We start from the raw sequence: 19,868 nt of genomic DNA on the forward strand, positions 1-19,868 counted from the left end.
TTTTCTTGTGCAAAAAGTATTGAATGTGATTCCCAGTAATGTAGTCTGATTTTTTTATGCACAGTGTTAATGAGTATGTCTATTCTTAGTACATGGTCATAAATTCCTATCACCTATAAATTTCTTTTTTCTCTTTTGCCTGCTTGCATCTTTCCAATTAGCACGGGACTATTATACAAAATAGAGAGTTGAAGAAGGCCTTATTTTATTATCGGCATTTTCCCCTGCTATAAAATTTCTGATTAAACTGTTTTCTTGCTGATTGACTAGTCCATGCTGTTCTTTTGTACTTACTCATCACAGCTGAAATCTTTTCTTTTTCTCTGGCACACCACCAGCAGAATATGGTCACATAATTTGGCCTTCTTTCTGCATGTTCTGATATGATTATACAAATCTGGATGCACATACACACACACGCATTGTGGATGATATATACCCATATGTACTCAAGATTCTGTAATGACAAAAGATGCATTAGAAAATCAGCAGCCTGGGTCGTATCAGTTGTGATTGTCATAGCAGTTGCTATTAACTCACCGCAAACAGCGTACAAACCCCTCAGCTGTAATTGGTAATTAACTTCTTAGTTGTGTCACTTTTATTTTACCTGCCTGCTATGCTATAGGTCCTATGCTGAAGGTCTTTCACTTGAAATATTTTACTATCTAAGCAGATAAAGTGTATACCACCATGAATTATTATTACTGTATCTGACAAAGGTCTTGATCTGCATGTGAAATAGCACTGTTCTCTGTGACACATACACACACAAGCAACCCAACCAACCAGAAAACCCCAAGCAAACAGCTTTCAGATTTAAACCCTTTCTATAACTGTAAAAACTGTGATTCTTCAAGATTTCATTTTTATATTTTGTGTCATCTAAATCTTTTTTATATTTTAGTTCATTGTGCAGCTGTAATGTAAATACTTGTTTGTTTTGGGTGGGTTTTTTTTGTTTCATTATTAAATATTAAAAACAATCTTCAAACTGAGATTTTTGCTGCATTTTAATCTCATTTTAAGCAAGCGGATTCTTCAGACTGGGGTGAAAAGGTGTGTGTTTATGATTTACCTGTGCTCCTGTTAAAGATTGGTAGTAGTATAGTATTTATTTAAAGCAAATGCCGGCACATCTGATTGTCTAGGGCACAGTGAGGACAACCTGAACGCCAGCTTTCCTCCAATATCTTAATCTACCGATTGTCACAGTGACACTGTTTGTTCCTTTCATAGAATTCAGCTGTCCATTGTACCAAGGGGCACAAAACCTGACCTTTGGGAGGGACAAGGCTGGGGGAGAGAGCAAGGACCGGCTGTAGAGACCCTGCATTGCCACCCAATTAATGTCATGGGGTCTACGAGCTTATGATGCTAAAGCTTTCTCTCTTCTTCAGGATCACCTCTTTTTCTGGTGAGAGAGATGACGACGCAGATACAGATAGAAACTAGTACAGAATTTGCTGGTGAAATGACTCAAATGAAACAAAACTCACTGTGAATCAGTGGTGGGTAAAGGGCCTCAAACTGCCTACTTCCTATGTGTTCAGCATATGTACTTATATTGCTATCTGAATACCTGAAGCTTCAAGACTCTCCTTTGTATCTAGAAAGGGGAATTCAGACAATTTAATATTTTTTGTAAAAAAAGGGAGATGCAATGAAAGATTAGTACCCTTTCCTACATGGATATTCCTCATCTTTATTAACAACAACAAAATTACAAATATGCCAGCAAATTAGCATTTAATAGCAAATTCATTGTCACAGTCACAATATCACTATACTGCCTGTTCTATAAGATCCGGGCACGTGTCTGTGCGTGTCTATGTCTCTGTGTGTGTGGCGCATAGCAACAGACTTTGTGCCAACTGAAACATGTTAAATTTAGCTTGCAGTAAATAGTACGTCTAGCTAACATAGCCGGAACCCATCTTGGGAAAAAATCTCCATTATGCATGAAAATGAAATGTCTGAACAGCTTTAAATCTTCCTGCATATTAACTTTTCTGATTTGGGTACAGAGACTAAAAATATGCTTTTTAGATTTATCTACATCCCAAAGTCAAGTTGGTGAGGACTAGTGAAATAAATAAAAAATCTAGGAGAAAACCATTTTTTTTTTTTTTTGGGGGGGGGGGGGGTGTTGATGTTGTGATTTTTTGTTTTTGGTTTTTTTTGGGGGGGGTTGTTGGTGATGTTTCTTTCTTCTTCATTTCAGTTTTCCACCTAAGCTAACACCTCCCGCTGTCACAGAGAGAAGTCGGCATGCGATTGATTGACGCCTCTGACTCCCACCCGATGAAAGGCGTACGGACGCGAGGGCTCTGCATGCGGGCAGAGGCGTTCGGGCTGAGGTACCCAACTTTAGACGCGCTCTTTAGGGGCACCCCGGGGGGGGGTGTGGGGGACAAGACCCTTCCCGAGGCAATGGGGCTCCCGGGAGGCCGCCGCGGGCACTGACCCGCACCCGCCGCCTCCCGCCCCGCCTCTGTCCGTGGTGCTGAAGAAGGCTGGCCGCGGCCGCGCGCGAAGGGGCGGGGCGCAGCGCGAAGGGGGCGGGAGAGGCGCGCTCCCGCGGGCCTCCGCTGCTCGCGCAGGCGCGCCGCCGCCTCGCCGGGTGCGCCGCCCGCCCGTCCGTGGAGTGCGAGGGAGCGCGGGCGAGCGCGTGTGAGGGCAGGGCCGGGCCGGGCCGGGCCGGGCTGGGCTGGCGGCGGGCGCGCTCAGGCAGCACGGCGGAAGCGCCGCCGCTCCACGGCACACGGCCACCCCCGTACGCTCCCTCCCCCAGCCTTCCCGCTTATTTCCGGAGCCGGGACGAGGACCGGAGCGGAGGCTGTCGGTGGCAGCAGGTTCTGCCGCGCCTGCCTTGCTCCCGCCAGCCGCTCGCTCGGAGGATCTAATTAGCTGACGAGCGCGCCCCGCGGAGGAGGAGGACGCGGACGCGGAAGAACGGGCTGTTTCCGTGGCTTTGTGGATGCTCTACTTTTCCTGGAAATGCAAAAGATTATGCATATTTCTGTCTTCCTGGCGCCCGTGTTGTGGGGATTGATCTGGGGGGTCAATTCTAACAGCATACAGATCGGTAGGTGCCCGCGTGCCGGCGGACTCCGCTCTCCTGCCGCCGGGATCCCGCTCCCTCGCCTCTCGCTCGGGCATTCCTGTCATGTCCAGTCCTACCGCGGTACCGGCCGGGCGCCCGCCGGGTCCTCTCCCGTTGCCGTGGCCAGCCCCTCGGTCTCCGCGGCTGCCGGTCGCTGAATGGACCCGTAGCCGGGATCGCTTCTGCCGCGGTTCCCGAGCCGGTAGAGCCCACTGGTACCCTGGCTGCGGGAGGGGACGCGCCCCCCATGCTGCCCGCTCCCGCCCGTTGATTCCTATGTGTGTTTGTGTTTCCCCGCAGGGGGGCTGTTCCCGAGGGGCGCCGATCAGGAGTACAGCGCGTTTCGGGTCGGGATGGTTCAGTTTTCCACCTCGGAGTTCAGGCTGACCCCACACATCGACAACCTGGAGGTGGCCAACAGCTTCGCCGTCACCAACGCCTGTGAGTAACGGGCGCCGCCAGCCGCTGCGCACCGTGCGCTCCGCTCGGCATCCTGCTAGTGCCGGTGGGGCCGGGGCGCCTGCGCACGGCGCGGCGGGGGGAGCCGCTGAGGGGTCTCAGTGTGAGGGGGGGGGGTGTGTGTGGAGGGAGTGCGGGAGGAGAGCTCCGCACCGCCGCCGCGCGGGTGCGGGAGCGCCCGGTCCCTGTCACCCCCGTGTCTCCCCCCGCTAAGCGTGGCGCGGGGTCTCTGCTGCTCCCCAGCCCTCGCACAGGTTTAAAATGGTGCCTGCCGCCCCCGCCCGGCAACTCTTCCCCGCGCGTTACGTAAGGCTGCGCGCCCGCGGCGCTACCGCAGCGCTCTCCCACCGCCCGCGGAGCCTTCTCCTTAGGCAGCGTGAGCAGGGCCGGGGCTCCCTCCCGACGGAGTCGAGGAGCTGCGGGGTGGTCAGCCATTTTACGCCACGCTCCATCACGCCGCCCTCCCGCCTCCCCCCCTTTGCGGGCTCCCGCAGCGGCCGTCGCCTGCCGCGGGGCTGTGCGGGCGGGCGGCGGGGCTCTGCGCTGGCTCCGCCTCCGGCGAGGCCCGGCCCGGCCGCCCGCGTGCCGCGGGGCTCGGGGCACGTGCGTGGCTCGGGGAGGTGGGGCGGCGCGGGGAGCAGAGCCCTCGGGCGGGGGCTCCGCGGTGGTGGCGGCCGCCGCCGCCCGGGGTGCTCCGTGAGCCTGCAGGAGAGGGGCGGTACGCGGGCCGTGGTGCGGAAAGGGGCAGCTGCAGCGGGCGCTGCCCGTGCCCCGGAGGTGGGAGCCGTGAGGGTGAAGCAGGCGTTCCTAGGGCGGGGGGAGTGCTGCCTTCCGCCGCTGAGCCGCTTGATGTGCAGGAGGCAGCCCGCTCGTGTGCCGGCCGCTCCTGCCGAGGTAGCGCTTACCGGCCTCCCAGCGCCGCGCTCCCCCGAGGCGTTTCCCCTTCTCTCCTAGGGAGGTGATCTAAGAGACACTGGATCTGGAGGTTAGCCGTCAGCGGGAGCAATTTCCCTCTGTTAGCGACCTTCTTTAACTGTTACCGTTTAGCTGCAGTATGGTAGGAGCTGGGGGTGCTGATGAGGGGTGTCTTGGCACAGATGCTGGGGTAGGTGCAAGAGCTCAACCCAAGGAGCTTTGAGTGGCATGTATGAGGGTAGGAGGGCATAGTATCCATAGCTGAAGTCAAAAAAAGTTAGAGCATGTAGTCAGCCACAATAAAGGTACTTTGCTAATCTTTGTGAGTTGCCTGGGGAATTCTTGTATTCGTGAGTATTGAGGTTCTGCAGCAATCAGAGCTAGGTGAGATCAGTATTTGCAGTATATGTTTCTCTTGGTCAAGTAAGGGCTTGTGTAGAGGTTTAGGTAGCATTCTGTGATACTGACGGGTCTTTCTGTGTGTCTCAGTTCTGTGAAGTCAATGAACTTCTCAAAATAACTTATATAAGGCGCCAGAATTTTTTCTTTCTACTAATGCTAGAGACAACTGTAGCGACTTGGTCTTTGAGAAAGTAAAGGTGATGTATTTTTCTCCAACCCCAGCAAGTTTTTCGTCAGTATTTGTATGCCTGCATAAGCCTTGTTCTTGAGCTTAGCTCTTTCTTGGAGACACGTGTAGGCTGTAGACTGCAGTGGTGGACTTCGAGCAGAAGGGAGCTGTACTCCATGTTTCCCTTTGTCTGAACCTTGTCCAAGGCTTCAATTTCCAAGTGGTTTGAAGAGCACCAAATTAAGATGTGAACACTTAATCACCTCAATCACAGCTGATGGTTTAGTGAAGTTATCTTGTCAATTGGATTTAATTGACTGGTGAAGCATGTGCAGAAAGTACCTATAGTATCTCCTTGATTGCCTTCCAAGAAAGGTTTGATTGGAGTTCTGAAGACAAATATTTGCCATATAAGATGCAGAATTTGGCAGGTGATTGCAGAGCACTGCATACACAAACGGTTAAGGAGGATCCATATTTTTTGTACCCTTTATGCTTGTTCTCATTTAAAATACAGAAAAATCTCTTTTTCTTGGTTGTTTCTTGTTTTGCTTAGTTTTCTCAGAATTGTGTACGAAGAACCTGTGTCCAAACACAGCACTATCAACAGTTAATGCAGGTGTAGAAGGAGGTCACAGAGATGTACGATAATGTGAAACTGAGAATGCTTCAGGTATTTCACTCCAGCTGATGACTGTCCTTCACAGGAACATGGTGGCAGGCGTATAGCGTAGTAGAAGTCATGATCTTTTCCTCCTTTACGAATACATTGTCTAAAGTCGACCGCCGAAATGTTCGGGCTCCTGCTTTAAATCCCGACCCACCCCGCCGCCGGGCCGGCGGTGCGGGAGGTGCGGGCGGTCCCGGCCTGGCGGCCAGCAGGTGGCACCCGGCAGCCGCTCGGGGCTCCGCCGCCGCCCCGCTGGGGCTGTGCCCGAGTCCCGGCCCGCGGAGGGGGCGCAGCCGTCCGGCTCCCTCCGCTTTGAACACCGTCAGACCGTGAGGGAAGCTTCAAACTTGGCATGTCGGCACTTGCGCTAAGTGCCTCCATGAAGCAGTTTCTCAGATGGACAAGTCGCATTGCTGGTGCTACTTTTAAATTAGGTTCACTAAACGTCCAGAAAAGAGGAGACTTGGCCATGTACCCTTGAGGGTTGTTTGAAACTCAGCCATTTAAAGGTGACTAGAAGATGGGTGTAGCAGAGGAAGAATGGACACTCTTTAAGTAGGTAGCCTTAATTCACATATATTCGTAACAAGTAGTCAGTAGGTTTGTTGGAGTGTTGCAAGTCTTGTGCAGAGCTGTCTTGAGAGGTCCTCAGCAGTAGCTGTTGGAATATGATTGCAGTTTGACACTTCACAAGTCAGTGTCACTAGGAGGCTGAATGGTTTTGATAGAGAGGTGGTGCGGTCTTCCTTCAGACTGGTAGCACAGTTAAGATAAATGTCTGCTGGGTAGCTGCTGTTACATCCTTCAAAAGGAATGGGCTAGCCTTAGCCCTTTTGGGGAATTCTTGGTGATTCAGAGGATTACAGCCTAGGTGGTAAAGGCAAATGGTAGCAGAGCTAAGAGAACCTTTGGCTTTCAACAGCTGGAGCAAAAGTACAGCTGTGCAGGTAATTCATAGGGTGGCATTGGAAGGTATCCAAACCACTGGACTTTATTGTCCTTCAGTGCAGTGTAATGGAGCCTAGTCTAATGGGAGAAGTGCTGACCATCAGCAACATCAGATATTTTTAAAAATAATTAAATCTGACAAAACAAGGGAAGAGGCAAGTGGTGAAGATTAATTGTTTTCCTCCAGCACACACAAGGGGTAGTTGTATTCTGTACTCACATAGTTTTGTACTGAAAGGATATTAAAGTTACCTAAAGAGATGTTTCCTATAGAGTGCTATAAAATCTCAATAACTGTAACTAGTTTTTCATATAGTAGTTTCAGCACAGAGGTAATATACGCACAATCTTGTGTGTTTAATCCTGCTAGCTCAAGAGCCAGTGTTGAGCTTTTCTGTTTTAAATCAAGTCTTATAGCTCTGCAGGGATCACTGCACCGTGACATTACGACAAGGGGATGCTGATTCATGCATAAACTGTAGATCCTTTCATTATATCTCCAACCAGCAGCTTTGAAAATGTATTAATATCTTGCATGTTGCAACTTGGGAGTCATTGCAAAGGTTTTCCGAGCCATTTTGGAATATAATGCTGTAGATTGCATTCATGAAAAAATAGCATTCAGCATACTGCTGGCAAAATGATTAAAGACTAAGCAAAGAAATATATCATGTAGTGGTAAAGATGGGAGAAATTTACACGTGTTTATTTGAATTAAAATTGCTGTGGACCAAGCCTAAATATATTTCACAATGAATGATTAGAACCGATTTTAAAGGAAAGGGGGAATTTATTAAATGCTTATGTTTCAGTTCGTTCGTATTCCTGGACCTTCTCACTTCCTTTTCACTATAAAACATTTCTCAGGCTTGATGAGCAGATGTGAAATAGATTTTGTACCCCCTTGTATTTAAAATGAGCAAGATCAGATGTATGTGTCTTTAGTAAAATGATAAAAGTAAAGCCAGGATGTAGCCTACAGTAGGAATTCTTGTGCTTTTGCTGGTATCAAAACATTTCTCCCCTCAAAATAAAGCTCTGGAGCAAATTTTAAACATTCTTCTACTCCTGAGAGTTATTTGTGAAGAAACCTGGGGTATTTTTGTGTGACGGTGCTGTCCCTGCTGAGCATCTATGTTCCTGGCTCACGGAGTATCTTCACACAGCCATTATCCAGAATGTGGGCAAATAAAAATACAACAGTTTCACTTGACTGTTTGACTTTTCAGGTTTTTATTATGTGATTACTACATTAATTTTGTCCATGTATCTAAATAAAATATTACCATGCAGCTTTGAATATATTTTACTCTTGTAAGTGTTAAAGTGAGTTAAGTTTAATAGCAGGTTTTGGGTAGCATATTAATCAAACTCTTAAATCAACCAACATTTTCAGTCTCTTCAGTATATTTCTATGTTTATATATGCTTTATATTTAATATAGAAAAAAGTTGCTACATTTTAATATTTATGCTAATAAAAGCTTTAATTTACACCAACTTTGATAGGACTATGGACTGCACATAGCTGTGGACATACTTAACTCCTTGCTTTCATCAGACATGCTGTACTATTCAGTGTGTGTTACACACTCTAAACTAAGGGCCATTACATTAAGTGATACTGTTACTACCAATTTCGTTAGTTTTATTTATCAGGTTTCTCATGATAAAATATTTTTGAGAATTAAGACCTGTTTAACGGATAAATAAGTCTTTTTGAACAGCTGATAATTACTTGGAAAGTATATAGTAATGGAACATGTTAGTTTGAAAATGCATTAAACAGGTGAAGACTATTCTATTAACATTAGGTAGAAAATTATGATAATCACTATAATTAATTTATCAGGCATCTCCGGTGAAAACATGATTAAATTGTAAAAAAAAATTTGCTCAAGGAAAATATGATTTTAAATTAATAATTCTCTAATAACTGCTGGTAGGACTAATTTTTAGGAAACTAAAGGGGGAAATAACCTAGGGTAAAACATGGTCTAGTGTGAGGTGTCCCTGCCCATGGCAGGGGGGGTGGAGCTAGATGATCTTAAGGTCCTTTCCAACCCTAACTATTCTATGTGTGTGTACACACACGTGTATATACGTGTACATACGTGCTTACTTATATAATAAACAATAGTTTATTTTGAATGTCACATAAATAAAAAGCAGGACATTGGTTAAGCCCAATAATTAATTTTCTGAGCAGGATTATCTCAAAGCTCTTACTATTAAGCTAATTTGTTACTTAAAGTCAGTGTTTCATCCCTACGAGGGCGCATGAGTTACTAGGTTGTTTTTATATTAATGGTTCATGTTCATATTCTGGAACCAGCATCAGTGCAACTGAAGTTAAGGAGTATGAGGTCAGACTGAAAAAAAACACTAATTGATAACTGAGTAGGTAAAAAAATTTAGTTGTATATATCCAAATATATATAAATATATGAATGGGCTTATAAGATGACAGTTGACTAGAACTTTAATAGCTGGCATGAACCAGATTTTTCTGTTATTCTGTAATTAATCATTGTATTTATGAGAGCATGAATACCGTGGTATCTGCTTTTAGAAGACAGTGGACAAGCAGTCAATTCCTTTTGCCATTCAGCTTTCTGAAAAGGTATGGGGCAAAAGTCTGCATGTTTTTACTCAAAATAGGAAGGTTTGTGGAGCACATCAGTATTTTGTCTTGAAACCTTGATGTTTTATTTTAATAAGTTCATTAAAAGTATCTGCATTGACTACAAGCACATATTAGAAGTAACCTTGTTAAAACTGAACACGGGCTGTCTTTAAAATGAGTAAGTAATTCCAGTGTGAGAATTATTCATCACAGAGTAAGTTGTAATGAATTCTGTAAGGATATACAATAAGGAGTGAACAAAAGCATCAGACAAACATAGTGAATCCATATTGTAAAACAGATCAACAGTAAGGCGTAAATGCAGGTTTTAAATAACAGCATGTTGAACAAATTCATATTGGATCTTCTAAAATCAATAACTGTGCTTAGAATGCTGCTATTGTATTTATTTAAGTGCAGTTAGAGTGGTATAAGTGTCCTTTAAAATACTGTTTACTTTATCTGCCTCTATCTGGGCCCATCATAGAACAGTTTTTACTTTCTAGAGCAGCACTGCCTTGCCCATTTGTTTAAGAATTATTCCATGACAGATCTTTGATTTTATTTTTTTCTATAAGAAAAGTTCTCAAGTGAGGTAGTTTATGGGAAAATTACCTTTTCCCCCTAAAGTTCCCATCTGAGCAATTAGTATGGAGAGTTAATGCTTCTGTCCTGAATCTCATTTAATGTGCAGACACTTAATGTATTGGCTGGTCGTTTTATGAGAGTGTAAACAAAATAAAGAAATAATTACAAGGCACAGATATTCATTGTGATTCTGTGGTGAGGTGCGGTTCAGCTCTAGCTACTACTGTCTCCCACCACCAGCTCCCAAACTTGACTCACATAAATGAGTAGGATTTTTTTGAGGGCTGGAATGTTGCATACAGTTCAACTAAATGTGACAGAACAAAGCACAAGAAATGTCTTATTTCAACTCTAATCTACTATTTAATTTCTTAACAGAGGAAGGATATTCAGCTCTATATTCACTAAATCTGTATGTAATTGCTTTGTATGTTTGAAGTGCTGGGTCTGTAACTGAATTACCAACCACTTCAGCTAGCCCACGAATGACTTACTGGGCTTTGTTGGACATGGAAATAATATCTTCATTACTTCACTATGGAAGGTAAATGTGCTTGTATTTCCTAAAAAGAAAGTGAGCGTTGCCAGTTGTGTTTTAAAATGGACATATTTTTTTCCAAATGTTTCTTCCAGTGAACAAGAGTAGGACAAAATTCTCTAAAATGCTCATATTGGCCCTGACTCTTAAGATACTAAGATATTACTGGTAGAGGAGTTTCAAGCTTAGTAAGGGACAGTGACTAAGTATATGAAATGTTCAAGATAGCATAACAAGCATGTGTTCCTATATCTATCTCATCTGTTCAGTTTAATTGCACTTTCAGGTAGTTAATATTGCATTGATTTGATTCTGCAGTGCTTAGGGCTGCCATACCACTATAATTTATTCTCCTTATAAATGTGTTTAAAAGTTTAAAAACTTGATGGGGGGGAAAAGATGCCCGTGTTTATTATAAGTGGTGTGAACTGATTTTCTGTTGCACGCTTAGATTCTGTTGGTTTTAATTTTCAAAGCACTAGGTAGGATGGATAATTTAAACAACAATCTGTTAGGTAATGTGGAGATTTTCTCATGATCTACAAGGAGAAGACTGCTTTCAGAGCTCGTGTCAGCAACAGGGCCACAGAACTCAACAGAATGGTTTTGCAGCTGCTTTGCAGTCTGGAGAAAGGATTTGTTTTCTTTTCTTTGGTTTCCTGCCTTTTATGAATGTATTTGATAGTTCTAGGACTCTGGTCTGTATCCGTAAAATGAAAAGGCTAATGTGGTTTGCCATCCCCTGTAATGTGGATCTAAAATATTTAAATGTGTTGTGTTCCCTTGTATATGTGTAAACTATCTGAGAATGTCCGCATAAGTATGCTAATGAGATAGACTGTGCAGCTCTGAGCAAGTCAGAGTAATTTGTTCAATAACCTTATAAATCTTTGAAATTGAGGAGCTTGTGCAAAATGTTCCTCCCTGACACTAGTTATGAGTCGGTTTTGACAAAATGTCTTCCAAGCCAAAATGCTGATTAATTTTTGTTTTTTCTGCTTTGGTTTTTCCACATAGGATTTTTTCCACAAATTCTACAACACTTTAATAATACAGTCTCAGCAGGAGTTCTTCATACAAATGTGGGATCCTGCAAGCAGTGAAACTTGTCCCTGTGACTGTATCTTGTGCAGATGTATTGAACTGTTAACAGGGAGTTCACATTTCAAGTAATACTTGAAAACCAGGGTAAATAATTTGCATGACTAGTGCATACCAAGCTCGTGTTTGTATAAGGTACAGCAATGTTAGTTATAGCAGAAGCAGGATTGATCCAGGCTGGAATTACAGTGAGTGGTTAGGAGAATCATCCAGGATTTAATGCAGTTATTTTATATTTTATCCCTGTTAGGCACAGGACCTGAATTTAACCCTTGGTCTTTCACTTCACAGCTGAATGCCCTTGTTGCTGGGCCATTTTTATTTTGACTTCAGTCTCCCACTCTGTCTGCAGCTCTGCTTCATTCTTCCTGCCTCAATTAATTTTCGGTGAAAAAAACATCTCAGTAATTGTACTTTTGTACTGATGCAGGAAGGGGGAAAGTAACTTAGGTTTTGGGAGCAGGAAGACAGTGTCTTACCCTTTGTTGCTACTATGATGAAGTATAGAGGGGAAAATGATAATGTTAGGAAAATTCAGTTATAGTAATTGTTCAGACAACACATTAATTGGACAGTTTTATACAAAGCTTTAAAGTTTTGAAGACATTTTAAATGAACACCTGGAAACATAATCATATAATTTTATTATATTTAAATACTAAATGGGTTTCGGGGATCAGGAAATAGATGAGAATATGAGTCACTGTACATCTGAAATTGCAGTGTGGTTTTAATTTCATTCACAGCCTTTCATCTGCCCCATCTTAAAGTGCTTTCATTTGGTGAGAGTGGATCATGCTGAAATTCGGAAAAGTCATGACTGAAAAGTCATTCACTCCTTTTACTGACTAATGGGATTAGTTCATGTATCCAGCAACCTGATCCTGTAATATGGGACTGCAGAGTAATAAGGCCAGGATATTTTTGCTCAGTCAAATAAGTGGTCAAGCTTTCACTGATGGTAGTAGGAGCACAAACAGGTCCAAAATTCACGTTATTTCTTTTTCTGTAAGAGTGTGGAAGACTTCATTGTACATGGTCATATATGAACCCATTTTAAATTTAGATTTCACACCTTTTTTAAGTACTTAGTCAGGGTTCAACATGGAAGCCTTAGGAAAATTATTAGACCATTTCAATTCAGTATAAATATGTAAATAGAACTGTTAGCAAGAAAAGGAAAGTTTTGGCCTGTGTTTGTGAAGGTGAACAGGAAAAACAGCGCCTGCCTTCCCTCCTTTGGTCACATTTCACAGAATCATAGAAAGGTTAGGATTGGAAAGGACCTTAAGATCATCATGTTCCAACCCCCTGCCATGGGCAGGGACACCTCATTCTAGACCATGTCACCCAAGCCTCTGTCCAACGTGGCCTTGAGCACTGCCAGGGATGGAGCATTCACAACTTCTTTGGGCAACCCATTCCAGTGCCTCACCGCCCTCACAGGATAGAACTTCCTCGTTATATCTAGCCTGAACTTCCCCTGTGCCTCTGTTTCTAGCTTTATTTTCCACATCAGGAACTTGCAGTATTCAATGTTTGCAGTATTTAGTTTTTACGTGCACATAGCAGCCATTTCTGAAAATACCAGCTGCCTTAAGAAACAGATGTATTAGGAAAAAAGTTGGTGTGTTTTTCTCTTCATATAGGTGTTATATTTCAACAATGCAGATTTAATTCTTTCTTTTTATGTTTCATGTTAGTTTTTTTCTTTTCTTTCCTTTTTTTTTTTTTTTTTTGCTTTTTCTGTCCAAATAGTGCTTAAAATGGTTCTTCAAAACAAGAGTGGTTATTAAAAAGACCACAAAAGTAATTGTTCCAGCTATTTCATTTTGACATGTTGGTGTTTCTGTAGCAAAAAAGTTGTACCTTTAAAATTGTCTTGTTTACTAAGTGTCTTTCGAAGCTTCCTGAGGGAAGTTAGCAGTGATTGTAGGAACATGGTTAACCTAGTCATACCACTACAGATTGTTTGCCAGCTATGAGCTTAATTTTATGCCCAACAATTTAACTGTACTTGCTTTTAATCTGATTTTCCCCTTTAAGAAAAAATCTGTTTTGTGTTGTTTTTTTTGTAAGCTTCCTTTTCCTCCTTTCGTCTCTGCCAACCAGCTAAGTATACTGGAAGTATCTGTTCCAGGATCCCTGTTCCATTTCATGAGAAGTGATTTATGCTTTCCAGGTTCATGTTTGCTTAGTGACTGATTTTGTTTAGGATACATATCTGTCGGGTGATAGTGACATTAGTCGTAGACGTAAAGTGGTTTTTGTTGTTGTTGTTTGCTTGTTTGTTTGGCTTTCTGTTCCATAAAGTAGGCCAATACAGGCCAGGCCCCAAAGGGATTTAGGTTCTATGATGTGTAACACCGTCATGTGTACAAACTGGAAACTTAAAAGAATCCAGGAATGGAACAAGGATAGAGGCATTTGTATTACCCAGACTGAGTGGTGAGAATGCTTAACAATGAAATTATCTCTGGCCACAGATAGCATATAATGGAAAAGACACTGTCAGCCTAAATGACAGAAAGCTGCTATTTAGAAGCTTCTAACTGAAACAGTCAAACTAAAACTGTTCATCTCCCTTTTCGGGTGACTGACCACAGTTCTGAGGCAAAGGAAGTGGGATTAATGGCTAGAAGCTACTTTTTCAGCTGTTGTGGGTTTAAATGCTTTAGTTGTATGGTGCTCTGGATGTTGGAATCATCCCAATGGTGTAGAAAGAGGTCAGAATCTGTGAGCTGAGAGAATGACTGAAAAGAATCTTTATGGAACACAGTTGGATTCAGGGCAAGAAGGATATTGTCTTTTACACGTGAAAAGAGAAGCAGTTACACGATCAGGTCTCCTTTTCTCTGGGATGCATTAACCTCAAGGTTTCTCATTAGATTGTAGTTCTTCATCTTTGTTTGTACTAGTAGACATATATTTTTGAACCTGATATTGTAACAGAAAATACATCTCTTGGCCTCTCTTAGGAGGGATTGAAGTGTGGGTTTTTTTTTAGTGACTTCATTATTATCCCAGAGTTCCAGTCTGTATTCTATGCTGTATGTTTTAGGTGGTAAAAATTAACCCTGTTTGTATTTCAAGCTTCAAGGGCCATGAGCAACAGGATACTTACTCTTCCTATGAGTAGTTGCTTCACTGTTTCTAGATTAAATTCAGGATAGGGAGTTTAATCTGTACAGTTCTGTGTATGTTCAGTTCTGGTTATGCGGATAGAGATTTATTCTTGTTTAACTGTTACGGCAGCTGCATTCATGGATACTTAAGCTAATAGGCACTAGATTTAAAGATTAGCATGTTGTTGACAGGATGTTTTCTGTGAAAGTTGCCCAATTTTCTATGTGCTTTTCATGATCTGTCAGACAATCTGTTCCATCTAAAGTGTTTGTTGAAGGAGCTGATTGGAAAATGAGAAGAGGAACTATTTTTCAGAATGGTATTTTCCTTTCGGTCATCAGATAAAATAAGATTAGCCTGTTTATTTCTGTAATATCTTCTTTCAGGAAGTGATTAATTCGTATCGTGGTCCATTTCTATGAAGGGGAAAGTAGGAGATGGCAATAAAACACTGAGTTGTTTCCCTCCCGCCTCCTCCACCCTCCCATCCTTTCTCCCCCCAGTTTTTCTGGATTACTGAGCAGAAAGAATGGAAGTTCCATTTAGGGTGAAGTGCATAAGAAACATACGTTCCTATCACAATTTAGAGGCACATAATATGTGCTATATAGTGTGCTGTTTTTTTTTTTTTCCTATGTGGAAACAGGAAGCAAAATTATATGGGAAACCTTGCTTACAAACAAAACAGTATTGTCAAGATCTGGATTATTCATACATGGCATGAAAAGTGAGCAGTTTAAAGCTGGAAGCCCGAATAATAGCATGAATAACTGCAGTGATATGCTGTTGAATAGCAAATGAGGGCATCAAGAGAAAAATGAACAGAACGGCCTTGTTCTGATGTGCCGGTACCTTTTTACAGGCAGTGAAATAACTGATCACAAAATCTTATGCAGCCCTCAGGAATAGGTTTACTAGATTCTTCTTCAAAATCTCTATTCAGCTGATGTAACTCATTCTGACAGCCTCTGTAGGGCTGAATCCTGAAAGGTCCAAGGTACTTAGTGTGCTAGCAACAGTTATGTAGAATTGCAGAGGTTCAGCAGGCCTGTGATGCACAGGACTTGTGCTAGCCTTCCCTATGCATTTGATTACCTCTCATTCCATTTTAGCTTGCCCACATAATTATGAAAACCAAAATATACAGAAAACGTTTGGAGTTTTAAATTAAGACTAAGCATGACGGCAGGTTCACACGTGGCTCAGATAAATGGTGAGTTTTCCGTTACTAAAATTACTGTGGCTGATGACAAGTAGAGGCTGTAATTCTAATCCTGTGATGATATTGACTGGGTACAAGTGCACACTACCATTCTTTCCTTTTTGTGTGTCTGGGTTCCCTTGCCATGCAGAAGGTTGTTTTTGGAGGGACAGTCAGTGCTGTCTCACACCCCATGCCCCCCCCCCACCCCCCAAATGTCAGCAAGAACTCTTATCCAGACTTGAGGTGCTCCACAGGGCTCCTGGGTCTACTGTCCACAGGTAGACACAGCTGAGTAGAACACAGTCCTTATTAAAACTCTGCCATTTGCTTGTGTAGCCATACTACCAGCTCTTAATGGCTAATTTTGAATATAGACTATAATTACAGAAAAAATATGGGAATTCTGACAATTTTCAAGATGGAAGTTACTTTGAACCATTGATTATTTTTCAACGCAAGTATTCCTGGAGATGATTTGAAAACGTGCCTTAATAAAGAGAAATCTTGAGCAGACTAGGCTAGAGTGAAGGTCTGCATATGCACCCCTCTCCATCTTTAAAATTCTTGAATGACATAGTGAATGTCATGGGAGTTTTCTTTTTTGAGAAATAGTTTTAATCACATCCAGTTGTAATTTATAGTAAGCTGTAGTTACATTTCTAAAAGAAATAATTTCTATTATCAGTATTGTAGTTGAGTTTTCTGATAAAATGGTAGGTAGCTGTTATTGATTTCTCTGAAAATATAACACCTTGATGGATTTCTTTCCGTGTTTTAAGTTCTTGTGACCAACTGTTTGACAACAAGTGAAACAAACTAAGATGTCTCCCTTCAGAAAATATGCATTTGTACTGTTTTGTGGTCATGATAATCTACCACTTTTTAAGCCTCGGGCAACACACAGAGCTGAGAATGATTATTTGGTCACCTTTTGTGCATCATCTAGAAAATACACACGAGGATTTTTTTTCCTCGTTCTTTCTCAGTGACAATTGAAGCTCATGACGCAGTGGTTTGTTATTTGTCTTTTTTTTTTAATTTCTAATTTTGTGTTCTGCAACTTGGAAGATAGAGTGCTCATTCACCAGAGCCTTAACTTGCAGTCTGCTGTTTTGTAACTGAAAGACTGAAAACTAGATTATAGCACTTGAGAAGAAAGCTCTCCTCTTTAGCATGACCTCAGGCTTCCTTCTAGTAGGTAGAGGTTCCAAGTGGCTGGGTCATAAAAGTAGAGACATATGTCAGTTTAAAAAAATTAGTAAATGTGCATGTGTAATATGAAGGAATTGAGGAGATTCATTAAAACTAACTTTGCAAGTCATCCAAAATAGAAGTTGGTTTTAAAAGTGTAAGAATAAGACAAACAATTAAACATGGTTTTATGAGGGGGAAGTCATGTATGACCAACCTTATAGCCTTCTATGAGGAAGTGACTAGGTGGAGGGATGATGGTAGAGCGGTAGATGTAGTTTTTCTTGATTTCAGTAAGGCATTTGATACTGTCTCCCACAGCATCCTCACAGATAAGCTAAGGAAGTGTGGGCTTGATGATCAAGTAGTGAGGTGGATCGAGAACTGGTTGAGAGGAAGAAGGCAGAGAGTTGTGGTCAATGGCGCAGATTCTAGCTGGAGGTCTGTGACTAGTGGAGTTCCTCAGGGGTCGGTGCTGGGACCGGTGCTGTTTAATATTTTCATCAATGACCTGGATGAGGGAACTGAGTGCACCCTCAGCAAGTTCGCTGATGACACAAAACTGGGAGGAGTGGCTGACACACCAGAGGACTGTGCTGCCATTCAGCGAGACCTGGACAGGCTGGAGAGTTGGGCGGGGAGAAACTTGATGAAATTTAACAAGGGCAAGTGTAGAGTCTTGCATCTGGGGAAGAACAACCCCATGTACCAGTACAGGTTGGGGGTTGACCTGCTGGAAAGTAGTGAAGGGGAAAGGAAGGGACCTGGGGGTCCTGGTGGATAGGAGGACGACCATGAGCCAGCAATGTGCTCTTGTGGCCAAGAAGGCAAATGGCATCTTAGGGTGCATTAGAAAGGGAGTGGTTAGTAGGTCAAGAGAGGTTCTCCTCCCCCTCTACTCAGCCTTGGTGAGGCCGCATCTGGAATATTGTGTCCAGTTCTGGGCCCCTCTGTTCAAGAAGGACAGGGAATTGCTTGAAGGAGTCCAGCGCAGAGCCACAAAGATGATTAAGGGAGTGGAACATCTCCCTTATGAGGAGAGGCTGAGGGAGCTGGGTCTCTTTAGCTTGCAAAAGAGGAGACTGAGGGGTGACCTCATCAATGTTTACAAATATGTAAAGGGTAGGTGTCAGGATGATGGAGCTAGGCTTTTTTCAGTGATATCCAGTGATAGGACAAGGGGCAATGGGTGTAAACTGGAACATAGGAAGTTCCACGTTAACATCAGGAAGAACTTCTTTACTGTAAGAGTGACAGACCACTGGAACAGGTTGCCCAGGGGGGTTGTGGAGTCTCCTACACTGGAGATATTCAAGGCCTGCCTGGACAAGTTCCTGTGTGATGTACTGTAGGTTACCCTGCTCTTGCAGGGGGGTTGGACTAGATGATCTTTTTAGGTCACTTCCAGCCCTTGGGATTCTGTGATTCTGTGATTCTGTGAAAATATTTGTGGGTTTTTTTTCAGTGGCATATAAAAGACTGGTGTTAGAATATGTGATGGCAATTGAACACTTCATAGTGAGTGGATGTAGTATAAAGTTTTTCTGAATAATCATGTAGGATTATCTGATTAGCATGAATGATTTCACCTTTAAATAAACTTTCTAACTACTTCGCAATTTGTGGGTAGTCTTCTCTGGCTGACGGTAATGCCTTTGAATGTCCTGTCACCTAGCAGGCCTGTATCCTTAGTTACTCCAGCTGTACTAGCACTAAGGACTTTTGTCTATGCTGGTTAGCCACATCCAGTGTCCAGATGTGGGTTTAGGGAAAGTGCAGGCCAGGACCTGCTTGCAATAAGCAGTCTGGAGCTGGGCACCTTGGTTTTAAAGGAAGAGTGGCTGGCTGTTTGGGTGCAAGTTGCACAGCCAGTGGCAGTGGGAATGGAGACTGCATAGGGGCTTGTCTTGTTTGCTGTGTCACTGTTGTATTCACTATTTTGGGACATCAGGGATTTGCCTGGCTAGGTAACTTCAAATCCTCCTCTTGTTTTATCTCCTGCTCCTGTGATTTTGCATACCCATCTTCTAGAATAGATGATCTGTCAGAAGTACATCGTAAACAGGAGTGAATGGGGGCATGTGTCAGGTGTGTATCACTTTGGAACTATTTTTCACATAGAACCAGGGGGGCAAGCCTCGTCAGCATGACAGAGTTAAGGACAGGTTTGAGTTCACACCAACATTTGAGATTTCCTGCCATCTACACCAGGAATTACAAATACAGAGAGGTGTCAGAAGTGTCTCTTGGGCCATTCTCCTTGTATGACTTGGATTTTGCTCTGGAATGTGTGATAGTGGGAACCAGTATGCTTCTACATGCATTCTACATTTCTGTAATGCAAAAGATGACTTCCCTTGTGCAAACGAAGATACTTACAAAATATAAAGCAGATTCTATTGACTTCACAGTTAGCTTAATAGAAAAAAAATCTTCAGAGAGAGACAAAACATTGCTTTCCTAATAACATCCTCAAATCTTTTTATTTTTCTGGCTGCAATGTTTTGTGGTTTCATATTGCATTAATTCTCACTTTTGCAAGTTTCTAAATGAATTCACCAAAATGAAGTGGGGAGAGGGGAGAAGTTGCTGTGCTATCAAGAAAATGCCATTCACTTTCCTGACAAAAGGTTCTGGATGTATCCTTCAGGGGAACTGTGTGCAGCTTTTTGTATGCTTTTCTGGAATTTTTATTAATATTAACTTCTAGCAGTGCATTAGAGTGGCATTGCAAACCCTAGAGCCTGTTTCAGATGCACATGCTGCCAAGTTCAATCCATGCAGAAATTACAGACATGGTATTTTTTCTGGGAGAAAAATTCATTC

General features: G+C 42.9%; 1 protein-coding gene across 3 annotated transcripts in view; it reads left to right on the plus strand.

Moving 5' to 3' along the window:
* Window positions 1-3,000: 3,000 nt before the first annotated feature.
* The window catches only part of GRIA2 (glutamate ionotropic receptor AMPA type subunit 2), a 94,247-nt gene continuing 77,379 nt past the window's right edge, over window positions 3,001-19,868 (plus strand). For all 3 annotated transcript variants that reach the window (XM_065693395.1, XM_065693406.1, XM_065693412.1), the window contains exons 1-2: window positions 3,001-3,088; window positions 3,407-3,547. In XM_065693395.1, coding sequence (XP_065549467.1) covers window positions 3,001-3,088; window positions 3,407-3,547 — 229 coding nt within the window. The remainder of the gene's footprint in view (window positions 3,089-3,406; window positions 3,548-19,868) is intronic.

This window comes from Lathamus discolor, chromosome 1 (genome assembly GCF_037157495.1).
Source record: "Lathamus discolor isolate bLatDis1 chromosome 1, bLatDis1.hap1, whole genome shotgun sequence".
Classification (NCBI taxonomy): Eukaryota; Metazoa; Chordata; class Aves; order Psittaciformes; family Psittacidae; genus Lathamus; species Lathamus discolor.